The sequence below is a fragment of the Cajanus cajan genome, chromosome 6 (assembly GCF_000230855.2).
Source record: "Cajanus cajan strain Asha chromosome 6, NIPB_CcT2T_4, whole genome shotgun sequence".
NCBI lineage: Eukaryota > Viridiplantae > Streptophyta > Magnoliopsida > Fabales > Fabaceae > Cajanus > Cajanus cajan.
Genome location: NC_138522.1, coordinates 4,482,591 through 4,496,181, shown reverse-complemented (window position 1 = coordinate 4,496,181; position 13,591 = coordinate 4,482,591). Strand labels below are relative to the sequence as shown.

Here is a 13,591-nt window from a genome sequence, read left to right as displayed (position 1 = left end):
AATTATATAATTGATTTATTCTTATAATTTAGGGCCTACTCGTGTGTTTACTCTACATGTGTACTAATAAGTAATGTTAATAACTTTCAAACAAAACCATCCATACAACTAATTAGCAAAATTTAAATCATTCCAAGTGTTAGTTTATATATCCATTTCTCTTTACCAAAAACAGCAAGTGATTTGATTTATATAATACTAATGTTTTGATGGTCCGACTCAAACATAGAGTTATTATTAAAATATCATTTTATTTTTATAAAAAATGGACCATATAAGTAAGAGGTATATATATTTTTTTATTAAATTTAAAACATATTTCTATTTTCCTAACTACATTCAATTAAACGTTCTCAAACGAGACGATGCAAATAATTGAGTTCTTTTGACATAATTTTTTTTTTTGGTTCGTTAATCATGTTGGTTCAATTTTTTTAACAAATTAACCTCTTCCAATAAATATTGAAAAAAATAAGTGATGCATTATGTTAAATAATTTTATATTGTGAGTGCATCACCATTAAATTCATAAATGTTTTGTCTTGTATATAAATTAAGAATTAAACTTTCAACCACATATTTAAAAGATAAAATTATCTATTAATTATATTATGAATGATGTTACATGCACAATAAAATTTATATGACATTACTTTTGTTTTTATCTCTCTTTATCATCGATAATATCTCTCCATAATAAATGAAGTGATGAAAAAAGATAGACATAGAGCATGTTGTAAAAATTATTGTAAATGTAGCATTATTTTTATACTATATTATTATATTATCTCTAATTTCAGACTCAACTTAAAATAGTAAATTTTATTTCTTTATATGAGATCTAATTAATATTGTTCATATTTTAATTATTTTTAAATTAAAATGCTTATAATTAAAAGATAATATATTAATTTAATAAAATGCATTTATAAATACTTAAACATTATATATTATGATTGATTAAGAGAAAAATAAATATTAATTAGGAAAAAGAAATAACAAAAGACATGTATTTTAATTTGTTAAAAAATATATAAACAATTGTTAAAAAAAATTTAATTAAAAAATATATAAATAAAATAATTTATTATTACGAACTAAATTAATTATTATTTTTTCATTTCCGTGAATAAAGTACCTTATCATCACATCACAAATATCTATTCAGTTGCTATAAATACTTTCTACTATGAAAAAGTTAAAAAAAAAAAAAAATCAAAAAGAGGTTCTCCTTAAACCCTAAACCTTTAGTGGCAGCTATGTTATTTTCAACTACAATGCAAACCGTGTGTAGCTTGTAAACCATTCTTCTCTCCACGCAGGTTTCATCTCAATTCATTTCCATGGCGCTCGCTGCCTTAAAATTCCTGCGCAAACCCACTCTTCATCTTCCTCCCACTCCCTTCCAATGTGTTCGCAAGTTTGTGCCCAAATCTGTCGCCGCGGTTGAGGCCGAGTCCCTCACAAACGAACAATGCAGTGCCTCTGTTCGTGAACAAGGCAAGTGAAGGCTCAACTCAGTTTTCAGCGAACTTAGGGTTTGTTTTTTGAAATTTTGTATCGAAGTTTGTCTTGCATCGTGTAATAATGAAATGGATTGTGTTGTTAAGTTCATGAAAAAAACAAGAAGGCCCCGGCGTGGAAGAGGTTGAAGTTCTCAGAGCTTGGGATTAGTAAGTCAATGATTGGAAGCACTACGAAAAAGGTTCTTAACGGGCTGAAGAAAAATGGTACATACTAATGTCACTCATTTTTGCTGGGTTTTATATGGAAGAAGAAAGGAAGAGCGTTTCAATGATTTTGTGTTAATTATAAAGTGAAATTTGTTGATTGCTGGGGTTTTGATTTAACACGTATGCCACTAGTCTTTCTCAACCTTTAAGCCTGCCTCTGCTGGTGTACTAAAAAAACCTGCATGTGATTGAATTGAATAACCTCTATGCATACTTACTAACAGCACATTCTTAGTTTATCTTTGAAATGCTGTTAAAATGTTAGCCGCAATAAACAAAATGCCATAGCCAAGCATGATCAGCCAATTTTGCAATAAAACATGACTGATCAATACTGTTACTCAACTATGTAGTAATTTTCAGATGCTTTGATTGTATTGATATGGGTGTGATTGTATTTGATCCCGTACTGATTATGTCTGCAATGCTATGCTATCACGTCTTTATATATTTCTGTTATTTTTTATGGTTAATATTTTTGCTTGATTCCTCTATTTTGAACGTCTTGCTTTTGAAATGTCTAGAGATTGTTTTCTTCTCCTTGTAGGGTATGATGTATACCTTGTAGGAGGTTGTGTGCGGGATCTTATTCTAAAGCAAACACCAAAGGACTTTGATATTATAACTTCAGCTGAGCTTAAAGAGGTTACCTACTTCTATTTTATTTTATGTTTTTAATTTTTTTGAGTTATTTATGAAATAACAGTTTTCTGGACAGTGCTATATAGATAAAATATTATGTTAATTAAATAGCAGTTAGAAGGGCAACAAATGTGTTTACATTGGCATTTGGTTTTGCATAAAAGTTTATTTATGCAATCTCAATAGAAAATTTAAACTTCTATTTTGGGCTCAATATATTTGGTCCTTAAAATTACATGATGAATAATATATATTGACTCATTTTGCAGGTTATGAGAATATTTTCATGGTGTGAGATAGTTGATAAATGTTTTCCTGTATGCCATGTTCACATGGATGGTACCGTTGTTGAGGTTGGTATGTTCTTGTTAACTCAAAATGAATTTTAGCTTGGTCTTAATTTTCTCTACTGAATGATTACTTGAATTTATCTCTATTAAGTGATGAATTTCTTTGATTGCTTTTTGTTTTTGTTCATAATGTTATCTCCCTTATGATTAGGTTTCAAGTTTTGATACTACAAAGTGCAAGGTGGGTTTGGAATTCTCCCATCATACTGAAGTACCTAATGACTGTGACCAGAAGGATCATCTTCGTTGGATGAATTGTTTAAACCGAGACTTCACAATTAATGGGTTGCGCACCTGCCCCTGCAACTTTAAAGATTGAAAATCTCTCTCTTTTTTTGAAAGGGGGGGGGGGGGGTGCTTGTCTGCAATTGTCTGCTCTATAACCACTCTGCTTAGTTTAAAATTCAATATACTTTAGTTTGTACAGCTCTTATGCTGTTAACAAAGTTCACGCTCTTGCAGGTTGATGCTTGATCCATATGCAAGAATTGTGTATGATTATTTTGGAGGAATAGAAGATACTAGAAAGGCTAAAGTGTGCATGTATCTCATAACATTTGTTGTTTCTATTTTTTACTTTTGCTAAGTAGCAGTTTGAGGCTTTGTAACAATTTTCTTTGTGAATAGGTGCGAACAGTAATCTCCCCAAAAACTTCATTTCAGGAAGATTGTGGTGAGTTTCCTTGATCAATTAACTCATCCTGCTTTGCTGTATTTTGTGCATTTTTAGGTGTAAAGGGCATTCAGCTTGCCAGCTCTTTGGATTTCTTAGATCTGTCTGATACCATTTTTTTTTTCTGCAGCTCGCATTCTACGTGCAATTAGATTTTCTGCTTGCTTAGGATTTAGTATTTCAAAAGAAACAGCTCGTTTTATTAAAGACCTGTCTTCTTCAGTATTAAGCCTTGATAAGGTATTTGTTAATATATAAAAAATATTCAATAGAATCTTGATTATATCTTTAAATAATTCTGAGTGTCTTATTTTATCTCCCAGGATTGGTTTCCACATTACCTAATATAATCACAATTTGTTTTAGTTAGGATTATGATACAATTTTGATATAAAAAATGTTATGGCTTTATGTTTTGTACCACATTATAACATCTCACATTATACAGGAGAATATTTTTCAGTCTCTATTCTCTCAATTTCCCTTTCAACGCCTAAAAATCCTATAATTTAAATATGCTATTAGAGTAAAACCATTCTCCATGGCTATGCTAGTTACTATTCTGTTTCTGAGTTTGCTAAAATCTGATGCTTTATTTTATTACCATGTTTTTCCCTTATGGAAATCTATACAAGAAGATGGTCTTGGCTATGGAAAGACAGACCGAAGCATAGCCAAATTGTGAAATGATAGGCTAAATGGAGCTAATCTGCTGAAAGATAGGATGAAACAGTCATTTTGTGGAAAGTCATGATGATATGATAGAAGGACTCTCAATGACTGTCAATGGAACAAGAGCTGAAGACTAAAACTCAACATGGCTAGACTCACAAAGGAGAGTTTTGGGAGCAAACAAGGAATAGAAAAACAAAAAAATAAAGTATAGGTTTAGTGGTATGAACTCCATAAGACAGAAGGAAGAAATTATCCTTACGTTGGATACCATGAATACCATGTTGAAATAATAATGTTTTAAGCAGAGAATGGATAAAAGACAGAATAATGGTTTTGAATGATATTTTCTTGTGAGCAAAAAGAAATCAATGAACATAATGAATTATTGAAACCACCCTCCATATGATCATCCAATATATTCCCATTTGTGTTAAAATAATGTTTGACTAGCGGAAGTTACACTCCGATCACAAATTCGTCTTTGATTGTCAATTTTAAAACACTGTGGGGAATATGTTCATGGACAAAAAAAAAATATACTCTTAAGATATTCTAAAATACAATAATGATATTGCAAGATATTTTATAGTTATTCTAACAATATGTATACCAATGTCCTAGCTAATTTGTTTTCCTTCTTTAATTGTTTTAGGGTAGGCTCTTGATGGAAATGAGTTATATGCTAGCATATGGTTCTGGGGAAGCTTCTTTGAGGCTATTATGGAAATTCGGTCTTCTAGATATACTTCTCCCCTTTCAGGTAGTTTTTTATTTTGCATTTAATTTCTGAATCCCAATCATGGAATGTAGGTTTAATTTAGGTTCAATATTACAGGCTGCTTATTTTTCTCACCATGGATTTCAAAGACGGGACAGAAGAACCAATATACTCCTGGTAATCCCATACCTCTGTGGAATTTAGACTTATGATGTATGCAGGATTAATCTAAGTGGAATAACATACTAGAGATCAAGCTTCCTACGCTAACTCGATAACTTGTTTGCTATCCTGTCTATCAAGTTGCATAAAAAAGATGTACGTGTTTGGAAATTAATTCAAGCCTTCCCCTGATATCGCATAATCCTTGAATATCCTATAAACTAGAATATGCAATATGATGAGTTCCTTCGTTGCTGATGACATGCATTTTTTTGGGGGGTGGGGGTATTTAACTCGGTTTGAATACCTTGACAAAGAATTAGCTCAATTAGTAATTCGTTTCTTATTTTAATCATTTTTGGGTCGTCAACATTAAAGTCTACCAAATTCTTCTTGCATATGAGAATAGGCTTCATAATGCATGTACCTTTATTTCCTACCTATTCATTAATAGTGTTTGGATGGAGGATTTTAAGAGAGTAATTCAATTTTTATTTTTATTTTTATTTTTATTATTTTTTATGAATTTGAAATGCTTTGTTTGGATAGAGAATTTTTAAAGAAATTGAAATTCAAGTATTTGTGAAATTCTTTAAAATAGTAGAATTTTAAATTCTCTCAAAAAAGGTAAGAATTTGAAATTCTTTATATTTTTTTTTCTTATCTCACTTATATATATATATATATATTAATTATTATATATTCAAAAATCAATTTTAAATTATTAGATATGTATAATATTAAAATTATTTTAGATTATTAAATATTTAAAAATTGGCTAATGCTTATTTTTATAAAGTTCAATGTTAAAATTTCAATATATATAGAATTAAATATGTTTTAGTATATACAACAAATTTTGACACTAGGGACTAAAATGTTAATGAGATGAAAAGTTTAAGAACTAAAAGTGAAAATTGGCAAAATTTCAAAAAATAAAAATTAGTAAAAAAAAATTATTCAAAGACTAAAAGTGAAAACTGACGAGAGTTTAAGAACTAAAAACATATTTAATCCTAAATATTTTTTTGGGTAACCATGTTAGTGATACAAAGTATCCATTGGCGTTGCCAATTAGGCGATTATTAATCTCCATCAGAAAACTTAACTGATTATTAATCAGCTTTAGTAAGGTCTTCTCTTGCAGCTATAGTTTTTTCATACACAAGACCCAAACTCAAGATCTTACGAAAGAGGATTGAGTTCAATACCACTCAGATCAATGACTTGTTAGTATTAATCACACACACACACACATATATATATGTGTGTGTGTGTATCAATTTTGCTTATGATGGGAATTAAATTACCTTGTCCATATTAAAAATTTAAAATTTGAGAAATTTGAATTGATTTATCAAAAAAAAAAATATTTAATGAATGATGAAAATTAAAATTAAACTAATTCAAATTCTAAATTTTTTCAAATTCCTTGAATTTCTTAATTTCCCATCCAAACACAACCTAAGTCTTTTAAACAGGTGACCAAAATCTTTGAATTTGCCAGTACTCAGTTGAGGGCAGGAGTAAGGTTGGTATTTCCTTCCAATTTTAATGTGGCTTATCAGACTTATCACATCATAATAAAATTTGTTTCTTGGGTGTTATTGTAAAATGAATGACATAATAGCACCACATTGACACTTTTCTTGTTGGATCTTTTGGAATTTTATTGCAGTCTTTGTTCTCCAATTTGGATAAACTTTTGGAACCTAATCGTCCGTGTCATAATAGCTTATGGTAAGATTTATGCAACTACAATGGCTTTAACATAATTGTAATGCTATGAGAAGAAAATCCATAAAATTACTTTCTGTAATTTGCACCAGAAATGTAGTTAAGCCTTCTTTGAGGATTAAAGAAACTCACTTTTCTGACTCATTTGTCATCAGTTGAAGCCTATGGTTTACTTCAATTTTCCTTTCTTTTTCTTTATGCAGTAGTTTATATTACAATCCTTTTGGGCTTAAATATGTTTGAGATCTCTCAAATATAGCCGTGTTCGGTTTTAGACCCTGCAAATTTTTTTTTATGCCTGCAATGTTCATTTTCGCCTGTTTTGGTCCTTGCCGTGAACCTGCCTTTAGCAATATATTTTACGTCCCTGTAAATATAATGATTTTATTTTTATTTACTTATAAAATATAGCAAATTTTGTCTTTAGTCCTTGCAAAATGCATTGATTACTGTTTTTAGTCCCTGCTGTCATGGTGGAGCCCAAAACAAGTGAACAACAAACATTGCAGGGATAAAAGAAAAACCACAATTTTTTTTACATGGACTATAAACAAAAAACCATTATATTTTCAAGGACATAAAACATATTCAAGTCTTATATGTAACTTTTTTCAATACCTATTTTATTTTATTTTTTTCTGTTGCAAGAGTTTTGGTTCTTCAAAAACAAAAATCTCAGATGCTTTGGAGCCCTTGAATAGTTAAATTTAGTAACTTTCACGATTTGAGTATAATATAAGTTTTCTTTTTTTTAATTCTCTTCAATGGTAAGAGTTATTTATGAACATTGTTTTTCTTTCTACTGGGTGTAGTGTGACGATTTATTTTACTATCAGTTATACATTGTTAGAACTCAGGAGTATTAACAAGCTGATTACAAGTAGGGCCGACAAAACAAAGTTCATGTGGAATCTATGTTTTCAGGGTTGGTATCCTAGCATTACATAAAACATTGAGTGATCGACCAAGGGACCCCTTGGTAGTTGCTGCGTTTAGCCTTGCAGTCCATAATGGTGGAAATTTGTTGGAAGCTGTAAACATAGCAGGGATGATCAACAAACCACGTGATGTCAGATTTCCTGAATTATTAGATCCTTCAGGTCTGGATGCTGAGGCATTGGAAGCTGAGATTCTGGATCTTGCTGAGTCTGTTAGAGGGACAATGTTGCAGATGACAAATGAGTATTTTGTGTCTCAGGCTATGGCTGACTATCCTCAAGCGCCTCATTCGAATCTGGTGAGCAACTTTTTCCTTGAATTCTATGTATACTTGATAAGAATGTTGTCCAGTAGATGGACTAAACTAGGATATAACTGAATTTTTCACCATCCCATTAAAAAACAAGACTTACAATTTTCCCCACCAATAAGCACACATATTCGTGAGCAACACATGAATGTTTGCAGCAGTTGGGTTTCTTTTAATTTAAATTATATTTCATGCTAACAAGGAAGGTTCCTTGCTAGTCTATAACTAGTATCTTGAAGTTAAGAATTTAATCCATTCCCATCCCCAAGTGTCAACCACGGGATTTCTTTTTCAAGTACATAAAGAAATTGAAACATTAAAAGATGTATATTTTATTTTTCAACATATTTTTGCAAGGAGTCCATGTCATAGTTGTTGGAGTTGCATGATTGTATATGTTTCAGCAAGCTAGTGATTCATATCATTTGATGAATTAGAGATAGAGATGTCTTTGAATTGTGCTATTCCTGCATGAATCCGTGTGATTCTGTATCATTAATGCAAATTACACAATTTGTGATTATTTTCTTTTCTTTTCTTTATAATTTGCATTTTTTTCACGAATTCTTATGAAAGAAATAGTTAGATAAGCTTAAATGATTAAATGAAAAGGAACTAAAGGAATTCTCTTGAACACATTTTATTTGATTCTTTCGATTGTTCTATTTTCATTGGGCTTCATTGTCACATCTTCCCTCTATGCACCCTATTTGGTTCATCGGCTGGTCTGTTGCTCTATATTTATTATTTTTGAAACAAAGGCTTCATGCAGTCACTCACTCATGCAGTCACTCACTCTCCAGGGATTTATTTGACTATATCTTGGCTTCGTTTTCATTCTTCTTAGACATAGGCTTTATGCAATCAACTTTATGTGCCATAGACGGATGTTACCTAAAAACATTATACTGATATTGATCATAGATTAAACGTCCAATGTACAAACAATGTGGGGTATTCTTAGGCTGAACTACCATTTAAGAATTATGACTTATGGCTCATTGTTAATTGTGTTATGGGTTTTTTATTTATTAGCTTCTGCATAAGTTGATAATGAGACCTAGTTATGACCAGGGCTTTGTCTTAAAAAATTTGGCGCCTTAGACAAAATTAGAGCGTTTTAGTGTAACAACAATTATTAATACTTGCAGTATTTTTCTAGGTTTGAATTGTAAAATCATTTATAAAAAAATTATAAATTTATAATCAAGTAATTTTAATATTTCATTCTGAATAAATAATATGACTAATTTATTTAAGTAATCTTATAATATTGATTTAAGATACAATTTAAACAATTTTAATTTTTAAAGATTCTTTTAGTAGTTTTAATTATCGTTGGTATTGTCAATAATAATTGTATAAACAATATGTACATTCAGTAACAATTTTAATCTTTGATATGATTTAGTATGTTTGGCCATTGCAGTATTAATTTCTTCTACTAAAACTTCTTTCAATACTTCCAATTTTAAAAATAAATGAAGAACATCAATGTTACTATATTAAAATGTTTGCCAAATTTTAAAAATTAATAAAAAAATGAAAAAAAGATAGTTATTAATTAACATGGGAAATAATTTATTAGTAAGGAAGGAATAAAATATAATGTACAAGTTACGACTATTTGTGTTGCATCATTTACCACTTCACTGTAATCAAAACCGAAGTCATTCTCCTTTTCCTTTTCTAGAGAGAAAATATAACCATTATTTTTTTTTAATAAGGAGGTTTATTCTTTCTTACATAGTTTCCTATAGGAGTAAAGTAGTATTTCTACTAATGACTTCATATTTAAGTTGGAGGTTAAACTCTATTACTTGATTAAAAAATATAAATATTGAACCACTTGTGTTATAAGGACTTTTAGTAGATAGCAATCAATCTAACGTTGCTACAATTCCATCATATCTCAAATTTTCATTTTGTTACAATATTATATAAAAATAACTAACAGCCTGATACTAATTGTGGGTCTAAGGAACTTGCCTTAACTGCTTGCTCTATACACGATCATGGTTATGACTTATGATTTAGGTTTTTTTTTTCCTTTTTTTTTTTTTTGGAAGAACTTATGAACAATTTATTTTTATTTATCTTGTTTTATAAATATTTATGAGTGTTTGCAAATTTATAAAAGTTCATAAGATATTTTAATCTTATTTTGATAAGTTGTTTAATATAGTTTATTATTTAACTTATGTGAAAACTTATGAGGAAATATCTAATTTTGAATTCTGTCAATGATGTAAATAGTATTTATTTATATATTTTTTTGCTTAAATACGTTTTTAATCCATCAAATTTATTTTAAATTTATTTTTGGTCTCTCAAATTTAATTATTTTTTTAGTCCTTATAATTTTCAAAAATTTTGTTTTAGTCCCTTAAATCACCAATAACATTTGAAAATAATAAATTGAGACAATTATGCAGCATCAACTAAGTTTAATGTTATGCTTTCACTAACTGAGACACTAATAAGTAGATTTTATATAACAATGTTTGACAAATTTTCTAAAATAAATGAGTTCAAAGGTTAAAACAAGATTTTTTGAAATTACATTGATTTTAAATTTGAGGGACTAGAAATAAATTTATCTTCAATCTGAAGGACTAAAAACATATTTAAGTTTTACTTTTTTTTTATTCTTTCACTAAAAATCAGTTTCATAGTTTTTTCATGACTCTTTCCAAAAGTTTTTGTTCCTCTTTATTTTTCTCTTCTCCATTTTTTTTCCTACCCCATCCCCTCAAAATCCACATTCCTCAATTATAGAAAATCTCATAACTTCTTGTTTCTCTAAATTAGTACATCTAGAATAATTTTGTTGTTGATATTTATATAATAACTTTTTTATTCATGATTTTATAAAATATATAAAATTGATTTTTATTTTTATTTTTAAATTTATGGTTCTTAATTTTTAATCATGATTATTTATATAATTGATTTCTCATATTTTATTTTATTATAAACTGAAATTATGTGAATGATGACTACTAATTTTTATTTTTTATTTTTAATATATTGTGATGTATAATGTCATTTTTAAAAATTATTTAGTTACTTATATATTTTTTATTTTATTTTCAGTTGAAATTTAATTTGTAGTTTTTTAATTTTAAAATGAGATATTATTGTATAAATGTTTAAATAATGATACATTTAAATAATTTAAAATTATATAAGTATTTATTAACATATATATTCAAATACAATAATTTTTAAAATTTTAAGCACTTATAATATAAATTCTTGTTATATAAGAATTTATTAAATAAAACTTTAATAGTTATTTTTCTCCACGGGCCATAAACTGTTCTGTCAATTCACAGTTCAAATTGTTAAATTGAGCAATAGACATCATTTATATGATATATTAAGATTTTTTTGTTGTCTCTGAATCTTATGATTTGATACTATTTATGATTCATGATTCAAAAATCTGCATTTCGATTTATGATTTGTTAAAATTTGTCTGGGTCTTCTAAATTATTATATAAATATATTATGGTTTAATGCATTCTGTCTGACATGATATACCAGTGTAGACATGGGATATCACTCTAGTTTTAGATTTAGATTTTGCTTTAAATTTAATTTGATGTTATAGACTCAATTTCTGTGCCACGTCTTGTTTTTGACTGATTAGTGTAATACAGAGTATAGAAGAACTTTTCTTGATTAGTTTTTTTAATCTTTGTCAATTTTACAGGTATTCATCCCGTTAGCATTATACCTAAATACATACACCATTTTCGACTGTGTGAGAGTGAGTGCCAATAAGAAGTTTTTGTCAAAGAAAGGCAGAAAAATTGATTACGAGTCCTTGGCTCAGGGTAGGCCGCATGAAATACGACATGTTTTTGCAAGGATTGTATTCGATACCGTATACCCACATCCACTTCACGAAAATCAGTCATTAAGAAGCAACTGTATTTCTGAGGGAGGCTAGTTTGACGTTTTTATCAGAAATAATGAGAAAAATGCTGCTGAAGTAGGCATTTTATCAAAGGGAATAGTATGATCAAAATTGGAGTAGTTTGGTGAAATGTCTGAATTCCTTGCTCAAAGCAGTAGTCGCAGGAATTATCATCAATTTCTTGTCAACTTTTGAGAGGAAGGAGAAGGAAAAGGAGTAGTGCTATGCAATGTGGCAGACACGCTACATTACATAGCCAGCAGATAATAGAGAGGAGCGTTTTTTCGATTGTAAAGGAAAGCTTAGATCTCAAGGTATGCTCCAAGCATCCCACACTAAACATAACTAATGACATGTATTTAGCAATTTCAAATGTCGTCATAGAATGGCTTGGCCTGAAAACGATCCAGACTACGAAGATGTGACGATGCTCCCCTGCTTGATGATGGCGTTGCCTCCATTAGGTTTGTTTTTAGTATTATTTAACATGGTAGGGGTTAAAATGTTTTTACTTTTTTAAAACATTCAAACAATGAAATTATAATTCTATATCCCTTTTTCTGTCTTAGATTTTTTGCATTTGAAAGTTACTTTGAACTTGTTATGGACTGTGATTAAGCTCTGTTCTGCATCATTAGTAAGCCCAAACATGTATATGGAAATTTGACTAAAGTTGTATGGATAGACACCGAAGTAAAATATAATCACTCATGAGGGGTCTTGAACTCATTAACACATTCTGATTCAGGTCTGACACTTGCATATATACCTTTAATGTCATTGAGAAAGGAGGAACACATTTATTACACATAATGAGCATTAGAGTGTTCTTCTAGATATTTCCCACCATTGTTCATGTAGTTCAAGAAAGAGTTCAAATCGTCATCTACCGATGTAGACCGACCAACATTAGAGTGTAGACATATTGTCTCACCTACTTCGGACAAATTAGAATCCTAATTATTTTAATTCCAATCAATGAATTGTTTAAAGGTGGGAGTAGGAATGTCAAAAAAAATCTACACTAGGATATTTGCAAATAATTCATTATGGATAAAAAATAAATGTTGTAAATGGATTATCGCAAATAACAGATATGGATATTTTTTATATTCACATGCTTATATGAGTTATAATATTGTACTTTACAGTGTTTTTACTTGTTAATATTCAATTTATTTTACAGAATTTTATAACTTTCAAAAGAAAAAAAAAACTATCATCCAGTTTAATTGTTTAAAAGTTTTTTTTATACAGATTTTTTTATTCAGATTTTATTTTGCAGAAGTTTATAATTTTTAAAAGAAAAACTGTCATCCAGTTTAATTGTTTTAAACTTTTTTTATGGAGATTTTATTTTATATGTGGAGACTAGGAGGTGAACTGAATGCAAATTCATATACAGTTCAGAAATCGTAGGGCAGAAGCAAGAGTAAAGTTTATTCTAACAATACCGCCGCCAAGGTCCATTATAATTAGTAAATTGTTTGGTTTTTTTAAGCATGCTGACGTTAAGAAGTTTGATTATTTATTCATGTATATAAAGTAAATTTTGTTAGGATAGTTAAGAAAAAAAACCACATTTTAGATGAGCCATGCTCTAAGACAAGGGACTCCATATGATATTTTTAGGATCGATAATCACAATGTTAAATTAATATATTTTGTCAGTGAAAATCACTTCACAAGAATACAAATTAATCTTTAATCATCAATTCTGAAATACT

The 13,591-nt window shown here is 29.0% G+C and overlaps 1 protein-coding gene across 2 annotated transcripts; it reads left to right on the top strand.

Moving 5' to 3' along the window:
• Positions 1-1,204: 1,204 nt before the first annotated feature.
• On the top strand, positions 1,205-12,593 carry LOC109789688 (uncharacterized). Of its 2 annotated transcripts, none has more exons than XM_020348719.3 (13): positions 1,205-1,500; positions 1,611-1,730; positions 2,281-2,378; positions 2,645-2,728; positions 2,877-3,010; positions 3,188-3,260; positions 3,353-3,398; positions 3,529-3,638; positions 4,726-4,833; positions 4,909-4,968; positions 6,435-6,484; positions 6,632-6,693; positions 7,615-7,776. In XM_020348719.3, the coding sequence occupies exons 1-13, from the start codon at positions 1,344-1,346 to the stop codon at positions 7,626-7,628; spliced, it is 1,116 nt and encodes a 371-aa protein (XP_020204308.1). In that variant the 5' UTR covers positions 1,205-1,343; the 3' UTR covers positions 7,629-7,776. The 2 variants fall into 2 exon arrangements, with proteins under 2 accessions (XP_020204308.1, XP_020204307.1); XM_020348718.3 differs by lacking the exon at positions 6,435-6,484 and adding an exon at positions 11,658-12,593 and having other exon boundaries at positions 1,214-1,500; positions 7,615-7,927.
• The last annotated feature ends 998 nt before the right edge of the window (positions 12,594-13,591 follow it).